The 25782-nt window shown below is 43.3% G+C and overlaps 1 protein-coding gene across 6 annotated transcripts in view; it reads left to right on the forward strand.

Annotated features, from left to right (window-relative positions):
* STIM1 (stromal interaction molecule 1) overlaps window positions 1-25514 on the forward strand; it is a 591802-nt gene extending 566288 nt beyond the window's left edge. For 4 of the 6 annotated variants that reach the window (XM_069640356.1, XM_069640358.1, XM_069640357.1 and 1 more), the window contains one exon: window positions 14584-25514. In XM_069640356.1, coding sequence (XP_069496457.1) covers window positions 14584-15097 — 514 coding nt within the window. In that variant the 3' untranslated portion in view covers window positions 15098-25514. The remainder of the gene's footprint in view (window positions 1-14583) is intronic. The other 2 variants (XM_069640360.1, XM_069640361.1) reach the window with 1 other exon arrangement.
* The last annotated feature ends 268 nt before the right edge of the window (window positions 25515-25782 follow it).

The raw sequence follows: 25782 nt of genomic DNA on the forward strand, positions 1-25782 counted from the left end.
CTTCTCCACTGTATAGTACATGGTGCAATTCTATATGAATTTGCAGAGGTTTAGATTTGGCCTAATGGTTAATACAGCAATTCCCCCACTGTATTCATGGGTTAGATTCTCTCAACACTCATATAACATGAAGGCCATATCTTCCTAGCAATTTTGCAGATTTTATTTCTGCACACAACTGAGTGTTGTGCATAATCTCTCACCCTATGGTTTAGACAATGAAATATATACATACACATTAGACCCACCTGAATCTGCCCATCAACTTAGGACTAATTGCATATCAGTGCTAAACATCATTTGCTTGTATACACCAATAAAACCACATCGCCCAGTCTGTAGTTTTTCATTTCAGGTCATGTGCAAGGGTATTATGCCATGTTCCATATCAAAAGGAACATGTCGCAACAAATAACATAAGTGACTAAGTTCAGGCAGTGCCAAGTCAAGGAGTCAGAATCCAATCTCAAAGTAACAATGTGCTTTGAAATTGTCTTAACATTTTAGTACCAGCATGAACTATATCTGCAAACTGTCTCGAAAAAGATGTGTGCTTTCAACAGTCTGAAGATGATACATTCAAACACTTAGCAAAGCTAATCCCATCACTTCCTCCAGTCTACGAGAAAGTTAAAAAAAAAAAAACTAATTGGCTAAATTGTTATTGCACATAAGATGCTCTTAACATGGAGTAGTTGTTTCATTCGGGACTAGAGTGTTGTAGAAGAGGTGGGGTGGGGGGGGTCACTCTTCTGTGGTAGTCAATGCAGGAATGTGAAGGCTGGTGTGGAAGAGGACAGAGTAGGAGCCTGGCGGGCAGTGGTGTTGGGCATTAAGGGTAGGCGGGGGGGCCTAGGCATAGCTCGTTCCCATAGTCGAGGCTCGAGATGTCCATGTCTTAGGATCACTGGAACCTTTGGGGGAATACTAGGGGAGGTGCTTGTGCATGCTTGTGTTGTAGAAAGGCCTCTAGATTGTTACCAGTAGACACAGAACCTCATACCATGGAACGGGTAGACTGGCAGCACTGTTAACTAGTTGCAAATTGAAATTTTCGGTGTACAGTAGCAGAACTCGGTGGTAACACACGGAGATCCATTCCAATTGGGCTCCAATGGCGCGCAAAGTGAAAGCGCGAGGAGACCCGGTGTCTAGTCTAGTCTATGCAAGCAATGTTCCAAGCTGTGGCCTTCATAAAGCATGCTCTACCATATGGCATGTCCATCTGACCAATTTTAATACAGTTCAACTTTGTCACATATGTGTGTTTATGGGAAACAATAGAATGTCCGACAGGGCGTCCCTAGTATGCATGAATGCTTGGTGTCCTGGGGTTATAACTACATGCATGCATTTCTTTTCTTTTTTCGCTATTAGTACAGTCAGAACAACACAGATATCTATCTGTCTTGCTCCGAGCTTCTGACTCTGCTCGTGTTCCCGATAGAATGCTTTTGCTCCATGGAAGTCTTTAACCTGGAGAACCCAGTCATTATCCAGACCTTGGCATCTAACCAAAAAATTGGATCATTAATTCTGGGAAGATCAGATTACTTTCGTGTGCCTCAAATTGTAAACCTGTTATATGTATGTATGTATGTATGTATGTATGTATGTATGTAAAAACCACATGTACCACTGTCAAGTATTTCAAGGGCCTGTCCCCATCACATCTCAGCTGGACCTGTTTGGTGTACAGTGCCTCTTGCTTTTCAATAAATGTGTTCTCTCTTAAGTGCTCTGCTGCTCTTCGGAGATCAATGGGCATTATATTGAATACTTATAGATTAATACAATGATGCCAATATCTAATTCGGACAAAAGCAATGACTCTCGTACACAGTCATCGGGGACTATGTAATCTAAAGTGTGCACAGTGTCTATAATTTACTCAATGTACTCTGTTCCAATGCAGAATGAAGTGAACTGGTTTTGCCCCAATCTGTACTACCGAAAGATTTTTGCAAGGGAACAAAATGGTTACACACATTTATTTCCAACATGAGTAGGAATAGTGCAAACAGGGCATGCTCCAAAATGTAACCAGACCTCGATCACCTAACATTGTCGAGGCACGACAACCAAGTGCACAAACTGATTTTTGGTGGTTTTTTTCTGCTTGTGCACTAAGGAACAAAACAGTATTTGTAGCTCCACTTTGAAATCCGACAGATGAAACTTTGATGCACATCTGTTAATGTTCCTATCCTGCAGCAAACCTAGTACAACAAACTTTAGAGAGCATAGATTGGGCAAAAACTGGTTTGCTGCATTCACTACATTCGCTCAACATTTGGGACCATTGCAAAACATAGATGTTCTGGTCCCATGTCTTCTACGGAATGATGTAGGTCCTGGGAATGCTATCATATAGTGCAGGTGTGATAGTTCTGACATCACAGCTGGACACTTGATACATACAGAAAAGTCATACAGCCCCATAACACTTTGAGGCAATCCAATGTTAGTGCACCTATATTTCCTCATCCGACTGGCCACTGCATTACAGGTGAGCCAGATCCTTTTCCACCCTAGGATTAACTTGATCTGCAGTTAGTTGGTGCACATTACCTGTCCCGCGCATACAGATGTAAGCCTGGATCCGATTGATTTATTGTCTGGTGGATCAGGCTACATACTTACTGAGAGTTGCACTAGGTGAACTCCAGCTTACAATTCTACGGTTTGGTGATCGAGATCTCCGTCCAGCTGGGCTTTGTTATAATGAAGTTATGATGGTTACTATTGGACCATGTGTTCCAGCTGGTAAGGAAAATATCCTTTGTGAGAAAATGTCAGTTTCAAGGGGTGGTTGGGGGGGTGTGTGTGTGTGTGTGTGTGTGTGTGTGTGTGTGTATGTGTATCTGCATCTGCAGCAATACACATTTTCTGTCCCGTGATTAGATGCATAATATAAGCCAGGCTGTGCTTCCTTCAAGAAGGCAATCTTCAATTCCTTCCATTGTAACCATGCATTGGTCATGTATAAATTCAGAAGGCTATGCATTTATGTATTGGTATTTGCATGCAGTCAGGTGCTACATGGGTGTGATGTGCAGCTCTCGAGCAGGATGTCCTTTAAACTCTATCGAAAAGAAATGGCTTGCCGCTTCCGAAAGGGATTCAAATTAATAATCTGCAGCTTTCTGTGAAGACAAATGGAGGACTCTTCAAACAGAAGGAAAGATCCCAGTTAAGGTTTTGAAGTAGCAATAGCTTCTGAAAGCGACCATTCCTCTCTTGGACAAAACGGATCTATATGATTACTGCGACCATCGAAAATGACAACTTATTTTATTTCGATACCCCCCAGAAAACCCTACATACTTTATTTACTATACACATCCCCCACATGTAGATGGGTTCTAAAGGGGGATGAAATAAAACAGTCTACATTTTCAGTGGGTGCAGTAATCGTATGAGCCCAACAAAATGGGGAAAAGAAGGTTCAACACTGTCCTGGTCCCTACAATATGCAACACCATCAACCGCTTCTTCACAGACAAGATTAGACAACACATTGACCGCACCGAACACACCACAGACATCCAAACCATACCAACCCGCAACATATAGTAGACCGAATTTTGGACAATTCTCCAGAAGACCTGACCCAATACTCTTGCAACTCATAAACCCACCAACTACAAAGACTACATTCTCCCCACCTCCATTGTGAAGGTCATCAAAGGTGAAGCACTCTCCTCCCTCCTGAGCAGGATGCAGCACACAGACTGCCACCATCCAAGTTATTGATGCCCCTTGACACATGCTGGACAAAATGGGATCTCTGCTTATTCTCCCTCCTCAACCTCTGCTGCCTTCATTACTGTTGACCATGAAGCCCTCCTCCACATCCCTGCAATGCACATTGCCTTCTGCACAGTCCTGCAGTGTTTAACATTTACATCTCAGTGACCAAGCAAATTGTCCAGACAGACTCGAACTGAGTACAGCACCACCCAATAACCTGCAGTGTTCCACAAAGTTCCATTCTCTCATCTTCGATATTTACATGGAACGTCTGGGGGAAATCCTCGCCAACACTCATCAAGATACAACAATAAGCAGATGACGCACAGCTTTACCCAAAGATCAACTACATCGATGACATCTATCAACTCAAGCACTTTCTGCGCCTCATTAAAGCTTAGATCACAAGCTCCTACTTATAGGCCAACTCTACAACATCAAAAAGACCGAATTAATTCTCCTCGGACACCACACAAAGCATGCCTAAGTCCAGAATTGGCAGCCTGAAATGAAGCTTGATGGACTCGCCCAACACCCAGTGCAAAGTCTCTGAACTTTAGCAGCAACACTATCATTCAAAGCATACATTGCCTAGAAGACCGAAGCAGCATGGAACCAGCTTGCACTCCACCACAAAGTCAAGACAATGATCCCTGCCCCGAGTTTCAGAAAAGTTGTCCATGCCCTGGTCATCTTTAGTGCCAATGATGGCAACGTCCTACTTGCAGGAGTCGTCCCCAGTGCCACCTTAACCCCTCTGAAAGCCCACCTGCATGCTCCCAGATGTCACAGGGCTAGGAAACTGCAACCACTTCACCCCCATCTTCAAGGAGATACTTTAGCTATCCTTCCACACACCTCATATTCAAACCTGCCTGCATCACCTACAAAGCCTTCGCAAACACCACTCTACTTGGCCAAAAAACTCTCCACCTCAGAAGGCCAACGCACCACCAGAAGCCACAACATCGCCCTGCTGGAGGCAAAGAACTGCAAACAGACCTTTTGCTATTATGCACCCTGTCTCTGAAACAAGTTACAAATGCTGGTAAGACTGGCCCCCTCCATCCTGCCCTTGGGGATGGACCTGAAGACCCTACTCTTCAAAGACCTTCTCACTGATTGCTCCACTCAACTTGTCACCCACTCCCCTATCCTACCTATCTATCCAGGCTCCTCTGCTACCCCACACTTTAACTCGTGCCCCCTTAGTGTGTTCCATTTGTGCAATTCTCTTATTTCCCAGCTACGTTTGTGCTTTATAAATCCCATACGTACAAAGGTTTGATGGTGTCGGTTCATTTTAAAATCACTCAAAATGCAAGTTGTGATACATTTTATTGGGCTAACTTAAATTATTATGCATAGATGGTAAAATGCATTAGCTTTTGCAGTACAATCAATGTCGTCATAAGATGGTGGTCACACAATGAAATGGGCAACAACAAAAGCAGTGATTGATATTTCTTTTACATGGGGGTGGCTTTCAATTTCAACTCCATTTTCTGCAGGAAGAGTATTCATGGAATTCAGTCTATTAATTAAATGTTCTTGATTAAGACAGAAAGCAAAGATGTCCTTAAACAATTCCATGTAACACTAAATGACTCCCACCACTGCAGTACATTTGCCATAGAAAATTCCAAGGAGAGCCTACACTTTCTGGATACAACCATTTCTGTTGGACGAACATCCATAGAGAAACTGGTGTTCAACAAATTCAATAATTGGCACAAACACCTGCACAGGACAAATTTCCATCCAAGCCACATAACTGATCTATGATCTATAGCCAGGCTTTCTGATACCAACGTATATATTCCAACAGGAAGACCCGGTGCAAAAACAATGTGCCACGCTTCCAATGTCGCTTCTAGTAAAAATGTCACTCAGCCAAACAAATTGTTGGCGAAAATGATCATACAGCTGGAAAGCACTCAGACCACCTGCTATCTATACTGTCACCTACTATCCAACCTAACGCAACTGAATAGGATTGTTAAGCACCTACAATCAATATTCAGAAGGGACGATGAGCTGAGGGACCTTTGTAATGAATGAAACTCCCTTAATTAACCACAAGCAACAGAAAAATCTCGCAGTCTCTGACCAGAAGTACATTTCTCCAAGATGAAGAACAAATAAGGCAAAGAACACACCCGTGCAGAATTGGAAGATGCAAAACCTGCCAATATATCTTCACCAAATCTGCCATAGCCCCAAAGAAACAAACTCTACAGATACACAAAATGGAGACACAACTGCAAATCTTCCAATGTTGTAAACCGCATCCAATACAAAAAAGCTCCCACTATTAAAGTTTGCAGGTGAGACTTACCAGGAACGATGTGAAAGACTGAACCTGCGTAGATATACCATCTCGATCCACAGAACCGAAACACTAGTCAATCACCAGACAGACGCACCCTGCAGGACCTGTTGATGATAGCATTGAAAGGTGGCTTCACGCGTTCAATACAAAGAACAAGGACGCTCAATTATTAGTAGACGTGCAACCTAAAAACCAGAAGTCTGACTATAGCTATTCGGAATTATGATGGACTGTGGCCAACTTTGATCCTGGGACTATCAAGACAAGTACACCAATAGTGCAAGAAGAGAACCTGTCAGTACCACCCAACAGCTGTGGGACACTATGGTTCAAAACCCATGAGGTGAGAACGCAAGATGCCAAATGTGACAGTCTTGGGTGTCTAAGGTCAAATGATTGGCACCCATTTTATAGAGCATGAAGCACACAGAGGGAACAGTGGACATTGTGCCATTCAAATAATTGGTAACGTATTTTGGATTTGCCACTTTGTAAGTATTTTTTAAAATTTTGAAGCATTTGCAACAGCAAAGGTCGCAACTGTGTTTTCACTCAATAGGGGCAGCAGCTCGGCTTGTGACTGTGCAACTGTAGGGTGCTGTTGGGTCCATCCACTCCAACGCTTCTTTAATAGGGTCATTGTACAGTTGACACAGGTGGGGGCAAAATGAATGCCACTGCTCTGTTGGATGCCAATTACTTCTCACCACTGGGTCCTAAGAATAGTTTTCAATGGCTACAGCCTCCCATTCCTGGAATGGCCCCTCACAGCCCCTCTCCTTGTCCTACTCTCACACCTCCCATAGGATATCCAGGTTCAGCAGGTTGCACAACCTCTCAGCAAGATCATCATAAATGGAGCTCTGATAACTCTAGAAACTCTGGAAGGACTGTTTCTGCAGCCCTATTTTAGGTATTTTCCTCTTAAACAAGAACCTGCGAAAGGTAAATACCCAGATCACTCTAGCCCTGATCTCTCTAGACTCATTCAGGGAAGGGTAGGTTGAGCCCTGAGCCGCGGGGATGTGTATTTTCATATACCCATCCATCATGTCACTTGCAGTTTGCATCCTATCTTGTTGGCGGGGAACGCCTCCAGATACTGGCAGTGGTCACGTCGGGGGAGAACACGTTCACGTATGACTGTAGTTGGACAAGTGACTGCTGACTGTTAGGTTTGAGGTTGTCCCGTTTCTGATCTCATGAGGACCTGCAGACTTTTTCTTTCTCTGCTGTTCTATGAACGCTGCCATGCCCCCTCTGAACAAGATCCAGCTCATCAGTGCAGCTCTGGATACTCAAGCTGGGAAGGCAACTATAAGGCAATATCTCCACTTCAATTCACTCTTGAGGGTTTCATAATTCTTCACCCTTAGGGTTTTATGGCCTAGTGCATTTTTCTGGTGCCCCGGATGCATTCATTGAAATTGGCACTCTAGAGACTTAGTGGCCCATGTTGCAGATGTGACTGTCTCCTCCTGACCTGCCTCCAGTAGCACTCAGTTGCTAGTGGTGTTCAAGTGCCTCGGGATAGTCCACCAGATCTCCCACCAACTTACCAATCCACCAGTTTCACCTCATGCTGCTGGCCCTCTCTCTCAAGCACCTTAGAATATTCATGGTGAGTTGTGAGACCACAAGACTGTCAAGAATGATCTTTCCTATTTAATAGCTGTTTACCTCCCGCTGTCTTAGCCTAGCACTGCAGATCACCTTGACCGTTTAAAATAAATGCCAAGCAACCCTTATTTTTACCACAACACAACTGTTTCACCTTTCTAATACGTGGAGAAATAACGACCATAGGATGTGTCTTTGTACGCACTGCATAAACTGCCTGGTAGGCTAAGGCATGCCTGATCTGTAATGTCTTTGCTCAAGTCAAGATCAGAATGTTATGTTAAATGGTATTTGTATAGATCACACTTGCTACTGGTGTGGACTCATAGCACTGTTGGCTTGTCTGAAGATTGTAAGAGTACGCCTGGGTTTGTTGATGGGAGTGGTGCGTCACTACTCAATTATGTTTTGGGTCCTGTGAGGGATGTGTGCCAATGTAGTTATGAAAGATGTGGTATGGGGCATCAGTCCAGCTAGTCTAATCCTATGGGGAAGCCTTGGTGCAGGGTGTGGGGTAGATGTGCCTCCTAAATGGCGCTACTGGGCATCGTGCGGGACGGTCCGAGAAGTACTCAGATCATGCTGCTCAAAGTACTCCACTCAAAGTACTCCACTCTCTGCTATAGGGAAAGCAATGTCCATTTATTTTCACTTGAAACACACCGCATGCAAGTACAATTTGCACAGAGGCACAAGTTACTTTTAAACTACTAAACAAAAGTGCAGAAGCATACAGTTACACCAGTGTCACTAAAGCAATCGAATGCATGATGCCATCCAACAGCCCACGGTTCAATGTGGAAACTGGGATCTCCACCCAACTCCCGAGATCATCGCGTCTGTCAACCCTCAGATACATGCTAAAAGGAGGTGCTCCTAGTGCAACAGTTAAATGCTGGAGCTGTGTGTCTGATACGGTACGATGTCCTTTCATCGCCAGGCATTTCTACGCCTGCATTTTACACGCCCCCCATATTCCTCCTCCCCCACCTATTTTCGAACGGTGTCCAGTTAAAGGGTCGAATGCAAAAGGGTTGAGTGCATTCAACCAAAAACCAAAGGATCGACATTTAAAAAAAAATATATATATTTTCTTTTTTTTGCTCTACTGTAGCTTTAAAAGGGTTTTTTTACCCCAAAAACAGGGGTTTGGGGGTGGGGGACCCCCCCAAAAAAAAAATTACAAAAAAATTCGATCCTTTTTTTTGGTCGAATTAATTCGACACTTTTGTCATTTGACCCTTTTTTTTTGATCCGTTGACCTATAACCTTTTTAACCATACCCGACCCCCTCCCTGCCCCCAACCCCTTATCTGCCCTTACCCAACCCCCCCAAAAAAATCCATGAACTTTCTCGTTATTTTGTACACGTTTAAAATGCAGGCGTAGAAAGGACACGACGCAGTAATAATGGGACTGCATAGTGTGCCAGGAGCTGTCTTTGTTCATACTCCTGTGTGGCAAGTTTGGAAACGGGATACCGGGGATGCACAGCAGAGAAAGGCTACATGTTACCTCTACAATACATTGTTGACCCTTCCACCCGCTTTCAGTTTTCTGTTATGTGTGGGGATCTATTTTGGGACTATTTGGTGGCGAGACTTCGCATCCAAGAGTTTGTAGATCAGTTATGAAGCAACTGTGAATCTCCCGGCATTTGGCGCTCTCCAGTCTGTTGGTTAAAGTTATGAAAAGGCATCTTAAAAAGCAGGGATTGTAGCTCCACCAACTATGGGGTTTTGTTTCCATGGGTGTCCTGAAGCAAAGCCCTTGCTTGTTTGTCGTAGCTTAAACCACTAAAACCGGTGTACAGCAGGCCGCGGTAAGCATGATGTATTCAAGGGTATCACTGCATACCCCCACCAAAAATATCGCCGTATATATGGTCGTCTGGAACGGCCATAGGAGATTTATTTGGAGGGGGGGGGTAATTTTTGGGTTTTTTGGGAGCGGGGGTTGCAGGGGTGTCCTCCGCTCCTTTAAAAATAATGTGGGTGGTGCCGGGGTGTACCCCGCAGGTTCCATGCCTTAATATCGCCTCAAAAATATGGTGATATTTTTGTATGGCGATATTTCTGCGGGGATATTAACACATGGAACAGTATTCACGCTGCCTTGCCGATATGTAGTGAAATATTTTGCTACTGTCCCTTGATTGATCAACCAACCATATAGCTCAGTTATTTGTTTGTCAATGGTGTTGGCTCTTTTCTTACCAGCCAATGACAAATGTCTCCCTCTTTGCAAAGAGGTCCTTCAAATGATTACTGCCCTCCCACAATTGCATTTCAGCCAGAGACACCTTTGTGAGATGAACCTGCCTCTAAGCACCCCATTCAATGCTGGGGAGGAATAGTTAGAAGGCAAATTATACAGAATATTTAAATGATTCAACATATTGGCATTAAAGCCGAAGAAGCCCTCTCTGTATTGCTCTACAGCACTTGCCGTCCTGCCGGCTCAGTGCGACTGGGAGCCTGGCAGATGAGGAGAATAGTCTTGCACTGCAGGGAGAGGGGGATTTAGCTCAAAAGGGTATGGCATTTACTTAAAGGGCCTTTTGGTGAGTTTGATTTTCCAGCAAAACATGTTAAATGGCAACATTCTCATAAACTGCCTTCTCATGTGACACTCAGCATGTTAAATCACATAGAAAGTGGCAAACACGACATCGTGTAGTGCAAGCTATGTGCACAAAGTACAGGTTTTAAACCTAAAAGTTGCAATTTCAAGACTGCCTGTCCTAACAGGGATTGCACATGACCCTTGGCCTGTATATGGGGAATTACAGATACCCTGGGTGTATAATGTATTTTCACCTACTTCCAGTTTAACACACAACATTGAAACTCATTTGCGTGGCATTGGAGAAGATGATAGAAAGATTGTATTGGCACACATGATTTGTGCAATGTCAGAGTGGTAACTTATGAGGAACCTGGAGAGTGAGGCATGTGGCATGTTTGATATACAGCTTTGGGGCTTGCCGATAAAAGTAAGGAATGTGGTCATGTTACAGAAACAAGATTGCTTCATCGGGGTTCCTGCAAGAGGAAGCAAGGAAATAAGTGATCTACCTGCAATCAAGCATACGAGGCCAACATCAACTCCAAGAACTTCACAGGGCACTGTGTAATAGACAATATGCTCCATTTAGCCGAGGCCAACATCAACTCCAAGAACTTCACAGGGCACTGTGCTCCATTTAGCGGGCAGCTCTGCTGGAAAGCCTGTACCTTTTTATAATTTTGCATATGAAGCCCTCAACGATTCAGCATGTTAGTTTTAACAACATAATAGAACTCTATGGCAAATAAACCATTGGAATGTCTCCATGGTAGCAGCAGTCCTTTGGCACGTCCTATTACACTGTAGAGTTTAAGTAGATTAGCTTTTTGTATCCATGGCTACAGAAAACCCACTTCCTCCATTTGCTGGGGAGAGCTTCGCCAGGCGCTAGAAAACAAATTTGAGGAAATTGTCATTGTCATTAGCGTCATGGTGCAGGCTGGTCAATTTCGCAGGGGGCCCGGAAGCATTTATCAAACACTTCCCCTTTCAACTGTGCCATTGCTGAAAAGACCGGGTTGCTACCTGCGACCTTCCGCAGAGTTCCGTCTGGAGAGAAAAGAGGCCTGTACTCGTGAGCCCTTCGATGTAGCTCACTCCATTCCAAGTCCAGATATGCTGGTTGTTGGCTGTTGTTTTCCCTTGGTTTGTGTGCTCTACACAACACTGCCTACCAATGCATTTGTCATATATGGCACTTGAAACAACACCTGCACACAACTGCATGTATTCTGCAGAGTCATCCGCTTAAATCATACCTGCTCTGGAAATTCAAAGCTTAGTCAAGCTCACGTATCACTTGGCTTCTGTGTTGAGACCGCAAGTGTGTTAAGTTGTATACATTTTAGCGCTGTATATTTTCAAAGTTAGCTCCTTTCCTATGTCTCTGGACTGGAATTGCATTATGAAGGATTTTACAAGATCAGTGAGGTAATTGTCAGTGGCACATTGGAGAAAAGCAATAGACTAGATTTAAATTACCCACAAAATGAGCCCTTGAATTGACTTGACCCGTTTAAAAGGAATCTTTGCTACTCTTCAACAACCGTTTCAGAGTGAATGATAGCAATAGACTGTTAACTGGAAGAATACCATTGTTCAGGTGACATTAACTCTTGTTTGAAGAAAAAGAAAACGCAGGGCCACGCTGTATTACAGCGCTACGTAGTAGCCAATATAACTGAAAATATCATTCCTAAATAGGTCTAGTTCGCTATTTAGCGGCGCATGTGTGTGCATGCAGGTGTGTGAGCACAAACAGATGTGTCTCTGAGCAAGGTGTGCGTATGTGCACAAACCAATGTCTTGTTCAGTCAGTGGTTGCAGGTGTATTAGAACTCGTGTTAGTTTGAGCTACCAGTTCAAATGGTGCGCGTTGCTGGTGACAAGAGGCTGCTACTATTTTGAAGTCGGGGGTCCCCCTCCTGGAGACCCCATGGCTCCTCTTCAAGTCTCTCCACTTCTTTGTGGTGCATAGACCTCTAATCTGTTTGTGGTTCTGCTTGAAATCCTGGCAGACCTATTTCTGTATACACAGGTGTACGCGCGAGCCGGCTCTTAGGATAGAAGCTTTGTGTAGAACAACCCTTGTTTCCATTTTAATCTGATCGCATCTGCCTGGAACCCACAAATTCTGGCTGCAGTCACCTGTATGCTAACATCACTTCATGCCGGTCTTGGATCTTCAGAGTGTCTGCGGTGTCCTGCTTTTGGTGTGCCTGGAGCGGAGTTTGTTTGCAAGTTCATGGCCGGTCTGCTTTTTGATATGTTAGTGGTGGGTATGTTTTGTCCCGTAGACTGCTAACCTATACGCTCAAAACCCACCCTCTCTTCCTTAATTGCAATCACCAGAGTGGACACACTATCCAGCTTGTGGACTTCTGAACTGTGCACTCAATGCCCCCCGGCCCCGCTTCTGATCTTTAATTGCAAGCGCCAGAGTGGACACTGTATCCAGCCTGTGGATGCCTGACCTTTGCCCTCAATGCCCACCCTCTGTTACTTTATTGCAAGCACCAGAGTGGAGCCTATCCTATCCTCTTTCCCACAGGGGTGTTTTTTACCCCTCTTCTTTGGTTATCTTATCCTCCCTATCTCAAGTTCTGACCCTTGCGTCCTCGTTGCACAGTGCAGGGGCTCAAGGCACGTACCCTTCCCGAGCCAACATGTGACTTTGTCACAGGATGTAGTTGCGTCAGCAGGAAATGTTGCCCAGGGCTTTCTTTAAGTGGTACATGAGAAGGTAGCAGTGGATGGCCATAGGAGCCAGTGTTCGCATTACACAAAGGCATAATCACGATGGACCCTGCACTGGACGTTCAGCGTTGAGGTAGGCAGTGGTGATGAGGGTGCTATTCCAGTTGGAGGTGGTGTTTGTGGAAGCTTTCCACATTTCTCTGGCTATGGCATACCCTGTGTTGAGGCAGTGGGGGATTGCCAGGATGGAAAATGTACTTCAAGCCCTTAAGACATCACTCAGAATTGATAAAAAATGTACGGAAACTAAAGACGTGTGTTGGGTATGTCTACTCTTATTACTTGCTCAAATAACAGCACTTACTTTTTATTCAATTTGGCAAATGTTTTAAACATTTACAGATTGACACACTGATTTTTAGGAAGTGGTGGGTGGTTATTTTGCTTCTCCGTTGATGCAACATTTAGACTCCTTGAATAAAGTCAAATGTCACAATAATTCTTAAAATGGTTTTGGGTACCTTTACAGACGATACACATTTTTTTGAAAAAAACACAAAATGTCACCATTCTTTTTTTAATCAGACACGTTACTTTGGGGCCAGGATAAGAAGAAACAGAATGGGGTGAGAAGAGGAATAAAGGCAAAAGGATATCCAGTGTGGGGGAGCAAATAGAGTGTGAGGGTGTAGCTGAAAACAGGCAGGAATATGGATTGTGTACAATGGAAAGGGGGGGCGAGGAGGACTGGTCGGTAACATCCACAGTATGGCCCGTCTGTTTTGAGCAGAGTGAATTTGGAGATGGGTGCTATTTCACGGAAGGGATGTTGAAGGGGGAACCACCATAAAAATACATTATGCAAGGTCTGTGGTGGAAGCGGGGGCAGAGGAAGTTTCCGACTGACTTTCTGAGTGGACAGTTATTGGGTTAGTTATTCGCATAGAAGGTCGACCTTCGGAAATCTTATAGGAAAACACTTTGAAGCAACACAACATTAATCATGGAATCTTTTACGAAAAAGATGGATGGACGAGACCATTGGACTTCTGTTCTGTGAATGTAACACACTAGGAAGCAGACATTGCTGGTTTGCCTATAGTGAGGTAGACTAGGGTCTTAAATGTCGGATAGTTTTGTATATTGAATGCATCTGACACAACCACTACATTCTTTTCTAAATATAAGCCATGCCGCATTCCATTCGTTTTGCCTCATTGCTAGTTGCATTTGATTGGGACAGCTATTATAATATTTCAGCAGGAAGGGTGCTCAGTTACACCCTGACATACCATTACTCATGTGATGTAGTTCATGCCCAGTGAGAGAACCTTCAGTGGAAGTGAGTCTCTGCATGCCAGTGTAGTGTGCAAGCAGTCATGGCTTGGTATTGGAATTGTCCATCAAGGCTTTGCTTTGAAAAGAAGATCCCTCTTATTTTCTGATTCTACCCCCACTGCAGAGGTGTGGTGTGTGATATTAACCCGCGTGCAGTGAAAAGAATCAATACCTCTTTGTAAAGTCTGATTAGGAGGAACTGTATTTACTAAACAAAGTGAATGGCTTTTTAATTGTGCATCTCTCACTGAATTCTCTTCTTTCTCTCTTTCCAGGGATTTGTCTCGTTCAGACTCTGAATCCTCCCTCCCTTTCTTGAGCGACCACCATCGGGTCACCAAACTCCCCACCTCCAAGTCTGCAATGTTAGCCAGGTGCCTGGAAGAGTACCCCGCGGCAGGTGGGCACACGCCCAATGGGGGCAACAAGCACTTTGACGCGCCCAGCCTCTGCGCCCTGCAGGCAATCCTGCCCGACAGCCCTGTGCTGGAGAAGAAAGTGTTGCCGCAGCAAGAGATGGAAAAATCATCCAGTTTAGGGGAGATCAGCCTGGCGGGAGTAGCGCAGTCAGACTCTTCCCGATCACACAGTCCAAGCTCCACTGAGCCCGAGACGCCCTCTCCCACCACAGAATCCAAGCACAATAACACGAAAAGCACTCGTATCCCTCAACTAGCGGGAAAGAAAAATCCTGGAGAGGAAGACAGCGGATCAACAGGAGAAGAGACCGACTCCGTACCTGGCAAGAAGAAGTTTCCCTTAAAGATTTTCAAGAAGCCCAAAAAGTAAAAGCAAAATCAAATAGTTAAAGAAAAAGAAACATTGAGGGTCTGGAAACAGCTGCAGCGGGAAGGCACACATGCTCATCTTTACTGCTAACTAGATTGTGTCAAATGGGCAAGAGAGGAGGAGAACTTGAGGAGCAAGTGCTTCTGTCCTGCCCACGCAGTGGGCCTCTGAACTCTGACCTTGCTCTGCCATGCACAGGGAGAGGAACCATTCGCTTGTCTATTTATTCTGGTATTGCCAGCTAAAAATGCCTCTTGGACACGCCGGGCCTGCATCTATCGAGCCTCCTTGCTTTGCTATGCATGGCTTCTGAAAATGGCTGCTGCCTTTGGCGGCCAACGCACGGGTTGTTAGGGTTTTTTTGGGGTGGAGGTTGTATAATTGTGACGCAAGATATATTTACTAATTTATGTAATTTCCGCTTCTGATTGGCATGCACAACAAACAAATGAAAAACTGTATGAATGCAAGGCGACTGGCGACAAACTATATCACAGCTAGTGTGAGCAAACCACTTGTACGACTCAGACCTGTGGAGACAGTGGGGAGTGTTTGGTACTGAAGAGGAGTGGCCACAAAGCAGATTTCACAGAGGTACTCTCCTGTTCTAGATTGGTCTTGGTAATGTTTGGACTGCCACTCCGGCATTCGCGCCTGGCTTCTTTCACTTATAACATTCTTTCTAGGTGGGACGCCTTCTTATCATGATCAATGTGTTTGCTTGATTGGAAGGAGTTTCAATGTTTTATTTTGACTACGGATATTATATTTTAACCTAAATTCCCAAGATAGCCTGAGAAGAGAGGAAAAAAGGTATGATCGTGAACGTCCTAGAATGACTAAACATGCGTGCTTCTCAAATATGCAGATTTTGTACACATTTTAATATGTAAAATATAGATTGTTGTGCCATACTGAACTCTCAGACGGACTAATAATGGTGGACAGACGATTACAAGTCACTCTGCGTTGTTTTGCAATCTCTTTTAAGGGCTCTGAATTACGGTTGCCAGACCATTCATCGAACAGCCGTCTTTTATTGACTTATCCGATTATTCTTTAGAAATGAGTTTATGAATGAAAGGAGAATGTTGGGATGGATGCAACACTAAATATAATACAAAGACTGCATGTGGCGTTGGCGATTAGTAAGTCATGCTGTATGATAAGCTGAATCCTTACTATGGAATTACAATCTCCCAACAGCTAGGTTAGAAGATAAATGCTAATATTTATATATGCAGAACAAAAATGTTCTCTAGTAGTCCGGTGCCTTTAAAAAAAAATAGAACCATATTTTTGCAGATATTATCCTAAAAGTCTGAAATAAAGATCCCAAAGATAATATAGAAAAGCTACCCCAATCCATTATTTCAGTGTTGTGCATTTCCTACCAACATTTGTTACTTAATTGGGCAGTAAACCTTTCCCCTCGTTGCAATAGCTTCCTTTTTTAAACACCTGTTCTAGGGTGATGGGTACCCGTGGGCTGAATTCTAGGTGCAGATATCCTGTCTCATGCTTTCTCTGTAGTCTTTTACTCTGTATCAAGGATTGTACCCGGAAATCTCATCGCAAAAGTTGGAATTCCAAGCGATGTTGAATACTGATCTGGATAGAAGATGGAAGAAACCTGTTTGAACGCCTAGAGTGGTAAAACGCTGTCCACCAAAAGACCCTACCCTGAAGAGATCGCTCACTAGGTTCACTGCACGCAAGGAACATTTTTGGGATTTGTATTTGAAAAGAATTATGCCTGAAATAATGGCAATCTTTATTATTTGAGAAATTTGTGTCCTAGTTATATTCCCTCTCCCAGGTCTAACATGATTACTAGGAATTTCCCATCAGTTTGAAATCTGGAAATAGTGACAGGATGCAGGTCCACTTCTCATTCTGCTTTACGTGTCAGACTCTCACTCTGTGTTCCGTGGTCAGGACATGATGTAGGAGGCTCTTGACCAGATGGGAAAAGTTTGTAGTTCCATCTATGATCATCCTGTAGTTTTCCCTCCCTTGTAGCTGTCTGCACTTATGTCTTTGAAGAAGCTGATTCCATTTCCACCTATGAGCATCTTTGTTTAAGATGTCCTCCCATTAAGAGGGCGTTTCCTCTTAATGGATGTGCTCTCATTACCAGTGCATCTCGACTCGCGCAGAAGTAAAGTTTATCTTAGACTTTATAAAAGTTATCACAATTTGGACAATCCCTGAAAGATCTCCAGGGATTGTCCAAATTGTGATAACTTTTATAAAGTCTAAGATAAACTTTATTCCACCTTCTCCCACAATATTTCTCGTGTATTTTGAAAAGGTCTTCCCTCTCATGAGCTTGATTGTTCAGGTAACACAAGTAAGTCTACCCACTGTCGGAACGTTTATCACTTGGTGGACTTTTTTATACACAGTTGAATGTGTGTGTGTATCTTCCACCAGGTCCCAACTTTATTTCCTTAATGATGGGTCAATTTGTACATGAGACAAATGTGTTTGGCTGTGATTATTTTACTTGCTCTGCTCCTATCAAAACAGGCCTTCAATGTCATCTTCACCATGTCTCAATTTCCTTGCATATAAGTCTCTACACAGTAAGACTCCACCTTGCGCAGTGGCTTGCCTGTCAGCCAGCACATTGTAGGTCTCTAACGTTTTTTTAATTGCAAAATTATTGAGGGCATTTTTTCTTTTGTTTGATGTTTTACTAAAAATAAATTCCAATGGGTTGAGGTATTTCAAAGACTTAGTGTTGTTTTTGTGGATGGTTTTTGGTCGTGGCTGTTAACAATGTATGGATTTTGTTTTGAGGGCACTATCAAGTTCTGGTCACTGCAACAGTTGCTGGATTAAACAGGAAGCAGATTATTCCCTGAACCTGTCATTCTGGGCAAGGCTATGTCTCGGATTTAAAAACTGCAAAAACAGTCAGCAGCACTGGGTTTACCTCTGCCCTAAGCAAATAATGTGCACAAAGCAGTACTACTGAATCAGTAAGATGGTCTGACCTTGTAGCATGAAACAAGTAGTAAAGCAATGAGTTGATGTCCCGCTTAAATATCCTCTGCAACAGACACTCAACTCACTTAAGTTCTGAAAGGGTCTCAAAAACACCCATCATTTTGCAGCATGTGCTGTTCAAAGATCCACGTAGTTGCTTTATTGGCTGCCTCTTGCCATTTCAACACTCTAAGACCCTGATTAACCAATGAGCAACTCAACTAACTGTATCTTGTCAGTGTGACACATTTAATTCACTATAATACGTTCATAAACTTGACTTTTGCCCTCCATGTTTATTGAGAAACGGCAAAGGAAGACCGGGGTTTGGGGGGGGGAGGGCTTAGCATCTGCAGGAACACATTGTTCCACCTTCCATGGACAGTGAATATTTCAGGACTGACTGCGTAAAGTCTGACAACTTCATAATCAAAATGTTGAGGGGATGGTGGTTGAAGAATTTTGTTGATTGAAAGACATTTGATGGGATGAGAGCTCCACCCATGTCTTCTCAGATGAGAGTAGAGTGTTGAATTGGGCATTGTCGTTACTTGTTTGCCTGGATATACAAAAATAGGGTTTCTCATTCATGTTTTCTTTTTAAATGGTGTCTTACATTTTTAACAAAATTCTGGCATCTTCTCAATAAGATATCACGTGCATGCGGTTTCTGTGTTCTGTGGTCTATCTAAGACCATGCACATATGAAATGCATATTACAAGTTCAAAAGTGTACATGGACTACCTGTGTTCTAGAATGCAATTTAAACTATCACTCAGAAAAGGTTGTCCTAAACTATATCAGATTTGATGCTAATCTGGCAAAACTTCGAGTTAAAAATGAGACCACCTCAATAAAATATAATATTCAAGAAGAAAATAGAAAATTGAAACATAAAATAGTAACTTACAAAAATTCTTCTGTTGGAGTGAATTTCACAAATATTGGTTAATTTTAGGGTCTTTAGCGCGCCCTTTCTTTTATTTTCATGCAATGTGTGACAGTACTAAAAATGAGAGGCCTTCCACCAGCAGTAAACACCTCGTTTAGTTTCCTACTACCGGTCTCCTTACTTCCCTGCCAGAGACTTTACTTTCAGAGAGCAGGAGTGGATGTGCACATCTGCGTTCAATACCGTGCAGCCTCTACCCAATGCATAAAAGGCCAATGCCTTAGATTTTCTCTGAGTCCCATCTTACGTGCTGTGGTGGGTCGGCATAAGGAATCTGATTCTTGAGGATATTTCCAATTTACTTTTATTTAAATGATAAGAGAACGGCCTGCCTTTCCCTATCGTAAAGGCTTTTCCTACCTATCTAAAGGAACTACAGGTGATCATCCGTCATCAGAAAGTCCCAAAGAAAGCAAAGTCCTCCAGTCAAAATCTAATTCTACCCGGACTCTACAAGTAAGACACTAAACCTAAACAAAATTCCAGGAGATTGGCTTGAGTCTCCTGATGTACCAGTCTTTTCCGATGGCCTTTATAGTTTATGGGATATGATGGATAGGCCCCTTTCCCTAATTATATACCTGCTGACATGGAGCTTGAAGACTGTTCCACTGCAGTGCCATCTATTTGTTGCTTAAACCCAGTATGGGTCTGCACAGGAACCAGTAAAGAAACATTCCAGCAATGCTATTAAAGGAGAAACAATTCAGATTTGTGTAAGCTTTTTTTTAACCTTTAGTTCAAACATGGTAAGAGTTAACACTGATATTGCTAGAAAACGTGAGCCCAGTGTGTTCCCACTATACATTTATTAGCAATCTTGTACATTATTGACCAAATCTTACAGGCTACTTATTTAGCATGATGCTATCCTGAATCCAGGGAGCATGCGAGCAGTTGTGACAATGAGACTTGTAATGACCTCTCACCAAAACGTAACATCATGTTGACGGACCCGCACCTCACTCTGTTAGTGTCCTGTAAGAGATGGTCTTATGTTTGGAAATGGCATGTAGTACGCCCCACATTGTTTGATAAAATATCAATATTATTGATAGGTAAAATGTTTGGCTATTTTTTTAACCTTCATAAAGGACACCTTTATACCGCCCTCTATTATCTTCGTTGAAAGCCCAGTGTTTTATGTTACCACCATGTTACCAATTCCTGATCAGTTTGCAGTTGACACCTTCAGGGCCAAAGTTTTGTTTTTAGCAAAGAGTGCTTGGGCTACGACATCCTAAGATATTGGTGGAGGCCCAATCATTGAACAGTATTATATTGCATCACCAGTATGCGCTGATCTGCATAGACTTTTTATTTGTGCAAGGAGGTTCTTATTTTGCTCAATTACTTGTCTGACTTTTAGCCGCATCCTATAGCCTACTGCAATAAGATTTACCTTAATTTTGACTTTTAAAATCACAGTACCTTTGAGAAAATTGTTCCCTAAACATCTCTTCATGAAGTGAATAGTTTTAATCTGTACCCTCATGCTTGTTGTTCTTTTCGCTTCAAGTCAATTTCCTGAATCTGTCTTGATATTGCTTCCTGTGTCTTGTGCACTTCTGATCAAAACCCAGAGGCTTTTTATGTGCATGCTCTCATGTCAGCGATAATCTTCTAATTGATCTTGGGATGGTGGTATTCATATCATCCTTTGGTTCCAGGTGGCAACTCCATTATCCTGGAAAGCAGATCAGTGTCTGTTGCTTGTTAATCTACATTTTGCCATACAGTGTGTGACCACTGGCCGGGGTAGGGATAGAGCTTCAAATCTGGGGTCCGCTGTAAGCTTCGCCTGATGAATGGGATATTCTTGACCCCGCTGCTGCAGTTGCTTTTTAATCATTTTCTGAATGACGGTTGCAGTGTCTGGGATTGTAGAATGATTTATTTTTCCTTTTTTTAATTGTGATATTGGTTACCAAAGCAACCTTACGCAAAAAAGAAACTCAGATCCAGAAATACAAAAGGAACAGGAAATAAACAATTCTCACTGTATAAGAACAGAAACGCATAATAAAAATGGATACAAAGAAACAATAAGCGATACATTATGGCCACACATCAGCCGAGACCAAGAAAGGTCAATAGAGAAATCATATTCCCTCAGAGCATTTTGATTAAAACATCTTTCTCTACTTTCCTGAAAGTAAGGACAGGCAGTGACCCAATGTTTTAGGGTTGCCGGTTATCAAATAGAGACTGTTGACCTTTCCAATGGATGATACGTTCTTTAGAGTGAAACTGGTTGAGGCGAAAGCGTAGATGGACCTCACAAACTCTGCTGCAGGGTAACCTCTGCAAATCCCGGGGATCTATTCAATTTTGTGTACACATTTGGCATTTTCGGTGTATTTAGTATACAAATGAATTGTCAACTTTTTCCACACAGTCTAATTTGTACAATTTAGCCTTTACGTAACTTATTCCTCTTCCATTCCACCAATATGAATTGGAATGTCCTGCATTCTTGTAATAAAGGAATTGGCGGAAGGGACTTTGGCTTCTTTAGTGATCCTGTACAGATCCATGTAGAGGCTATTGGGGGATGGACAGAGGATCTTGGAATAGGTAACCAGCATACGGCAAGTATAGTGGGCCTTGCCTTGAGCAAGGTGAGGCAAAGTTCATGCCTGATAATATAATTGGGATTAGCAGTATAAAGACCCAGGACCTGTTTCCACAGTTTACCCTGCACAACATTGAGGTAGTCACCTATGTCTAGTAGGCAAAAGTCGAGTCCATACAGTAACACACATTCAACCTTAGCCAGATAAAAACGCTGAATTGGCAAAACAGAAAATGTGCACACCTTTCTGTAGATACATTTCATTTGAGAGGTCAGAGGGGGGGGGCTGCTCTGTAGGCCTTCCTTCCAGATAACACCAGAGGAACGATTGCTCAAGCTGTAACCCAAATACCTAAGGTAGTCCACATGTTCCAGTCTCACCCCGCCTAGATTCCAGGAACAGTGTTTATCTTTTTTCCCATGGAAAAGATGACCATTTTAGATTTACCCCCATTAGAGTACAAATTGTGGAGGTACAATACTGTGCAAATAAATTTAATTAATGTTGGTGGCCCCTGGGTGTATGATCGACCTGGATAAAATCATCTGCAAAGGCTAACCAATGAAGTCTGAGACTACCTAATCTAGCCAATGTCTTTATCTCACCCCTCCACCAATATTCCACATCCCACACATACAGATTGAAGAGGACGGGGGCAATAGTACAGCCCTGCTTCAAACCCACACAAGTCCGGATACAAGAAGACAACCCTCACGCATAAGGCGCACTCTCAGAGAGGTACCTGAGTGAAGCAGCGCCAAGAACTGAACCAACTTTTTGGGTACGTCTCAGCTTAGGAGTTTGTTCCACAATTGGGATCTCACCACACAATCAAAGGCACTTGAGAAGTCCAAGGAGGGCATATAGACCTCCCCCACATCTTTAGTGTGTATATTAGATAGGATATGCGCAAGAATAGTGGTGTTAAGTGGTGTGCCCATTTATTTCCAAATCCCAACTTGGAATTTTGAAAAAAAAATAACTGTTGCCTAATGTGGTAGTCAAGGTCCCTAAGGAGTAGAATAGAAAAGACCTTACAGGTGGCATCAATGAAGGCAATCGGTCTATAATTGCCAGTGTCAGCAGGATCGCCCTTCTTGTAGATAGGTATGATGATCGACTGAACCCATGAAGGCGGGATAAGATAGTACATAAATACTGCATTGAAGAGGAACTTTAGAAGAGTTGCCCACAGAGAAGGAGAGCTCTTTAGAACAAATGGCGAAATGCCATCCAGGCTGTGGGTCCTCGACGGTTTCAGACTTTTAATAGCCAAATATATCAGACATTTCCCATTGACACTCATCTCTCCCCCCCCTCCCCCCCCGCTCCACCAGTCCCAAATTGTAGTCCGCACAGGAGACCATATGCTCCGGAAGTGAGTATTTAGCCTCAAATAATGCCACCCGGTGACTTCTGAAAAGACAGAATCGATAACCGTGGTTCGCTCCCCACAAGCAGAGGTGAGGTTAGTTCAAAAGCTTGTCTCCTTGCCCACACATAAGCTATCCAGCATGCACAGATTATCTAGTTCGTAAGACTCAACAAACAGGGATTTGACCAGATTTGTATGGGTCTGTGCAACTTTCTTCCTGGCTAATTGATACTCCACAGGGTTGAATTTTTGTTTCTTGAGCCCACGGATAGCTTGTTGTTTGGCTCTCTTAGAGGCCAGAATCCTATGATCAAAGGTATGGCACTTTCTTTGCACAGTCGAAATCCTCTTGAGATGACCCAGAGCGTCAAGACCTTTGTTAGCAATACAGTGGACAAAATTGACCCGCTCATCTGGAGACCCAAGTGGCAACACCCCCTTCCTCATTTCAGCAAACCTCTTGGAAATAAATTGAGTGAACTTGTATACCATCTTGTAGTTCCATCATACTGTAGTTCCAGTATCCAGCAAAAATGTCAACAGTAAATGGTCACCCACACCGGGATCCGCAGGGCACAAAGAACCAACCACATCTAGCTCCCAAACTGGTAGTGACATAAACCTAGTCGATCCTCGATCGAGAATTCCCTCTATTCCAAGTGTATGCGAATTCTCTAGTGGACAAATCCTCCAGTTGGAACATATCGCTTTCAAGACCCCTCTTCACATTCAAGGCCTGGAGGTGTGTACGGATAGAACAGCAGTTCAGCAAGGCACCCTCTGCACAATTGGAATTGAAATCCCCAGCTAGAATAATGTAGGCCTGTTCCCCACCAATCCTCGAGTAGTTGCCTTAAGTTTTGGATTATATCCTCAAGAGACACAGTGGCTGGATTTTGATACGGATTCACCACAAGGTACGCCCCCCCGGATCCAGTGTGAGTCATTTTAACAGCAAATGGCCACTGCGATTCAAAGAAGATCTCAGACAACAGTTTAAGGTTAAGATCAATAGCCACTGCAAGCCCTCCCCTCGGACGTCCCAAACCGGAGAAAGTGGCAGGTCTAGTAAAGGTCTGGTAACAATCCAAATCAAAGAGTACAATAGACATAGTTTCCTGCAGCAATACAATTTTAGGTGCTTCAAGCAGCCAAATGTTTGTCCAAAGCGTAGTTAGGTTGATCAAGCCACAGACCTTCCAAGATATTGGACACACTCCAATGTTGCTAGGGATGTCCCAACCCTTGTTGATTTAGATCAAAGATTTTAAGCCCCCCCCGCCCCCATCCAAGACAAATCATTGGCTCTCTGTAAGAACTTAGAAAGAATATCCTCTGGTTCCACTCCCTCATTAGACCCTAAAATATACCAGGCCCCAGACAAATGGCTGCTTTTAGAGGCTATAGATCATGGCCGAGAGACAATAGGTTGGCCCTCTGTTCCCATACCATATTGGACACAATTGGTGAGTGAAAACAACTCACCATACATAGATTGTTAACTAAGGGCAGAATTATCTGTAATGATAGATCTGTGCTAAAAACATCCAAGATACACAATCTATTCAAGAACTTTATTCCATCAATTGTCTTCCCCACAGCCCATCCCACCAGTATACCACAGGTTTCATCCCTCTTCTTGCTGCCCTCTTCGATCCCAACATTGCCCACTCTTACCCCAACCCCTGTAGTCGAAGAGTGTTCACTTGCTGAATCTCCTTCAACTGTAGCAACCAAACCCCCGCGATGGGCCGCCTGAGTACCGCCAACATTAGCCCCTTCCTACTGCAGATATTCCCATAATGTGTAATTTGCTTTGTTTTGTTGTTGGTCGGTCCATAACCCCCTCAGTAAGACCCTGTAGAGGTTCCAGTTGGACGGACCTTGAAGACCCTGAACAGTGAGCCCCCAGGGGGTTTGTCCTAGAATTCCCCCTCTCCCATACCTTCCATATTAACTGGGACTGGGCAACTCCCCTCCACACATTCAATAGAATCTCCCTCAGTGTCCAGATTGTCAGCAACAATGCCCTTCTCATTGCTCACATCATTCATTCCGTTCACAGTAGACAGACACGCAATGACCCTTAAATTTGTATTGTGACCTTATTAATCCATATGCACACCGTAAATCTAAAATCTGAACCGAGTTTGTAGTATATTTGTATCCTAACCCAGAGCCGTGTCATTTTTAGTTTTGGAACCTATACGCTAAAGCTATTGCCTTGGTAACCAGACAGGAGGCTGTTGGAATGTAAGTAGCGACATGCAACTTGTGGATATTGCTTTTTGTTCCCACAAATTCACCGCAGATGGAGATGTCGATCCCTATGGGTGGGTAGACTCGCCCCTCCTGGCCAAAACACAGACTCCTGGGATCTCTTTGGACTAGCTTTTTCATGCAGGATAATCAAACATTGTGCTGTATGGGAACTGCCAGTGTTATTTGTAAGCAATATTTTGCGAATTCATGGCAACTGTAAAATGGCTTCCTTATGTAATAAAAAACGTCTTAACCAAGTGTGCCTTCAACCATTTGATTTATAAGCAAAATGTCTGTCCCATATGTGTTCCTAGCAATGAAGTCCTGTTTAAAAAAAAAAAAAAAAAGCAGTAGCCAAGCCAACATTTGTGTCTTGTGTATACCTATTAATAATCATTTGCAGGTCACCGACATCAGATTGCCAGGATTCAGCTCCTGCATGTTATGGCAAGGTAGTGCCATTGTTGCAGTGCCTGACAAATGCATATCCCAATGCTATACTAAAGCCAAAACGGCTGCTTTTAC

This window comes from Ambystoma mexicanum, chromosome 7q (assembly GCF_040938575.1).
Source record: "Ambystoma mexicanum isolate Mex_15411 chromosome 7q, UKY_AmexF1_1, whole genome shotgun sequence".
NCBI classification, from domain to species: Eukaryota; Metazoa; Chordata; class Amphibia; order Caudata; family Ambystomatidae; genus Ambystoma; species Ambystoma mexicanum.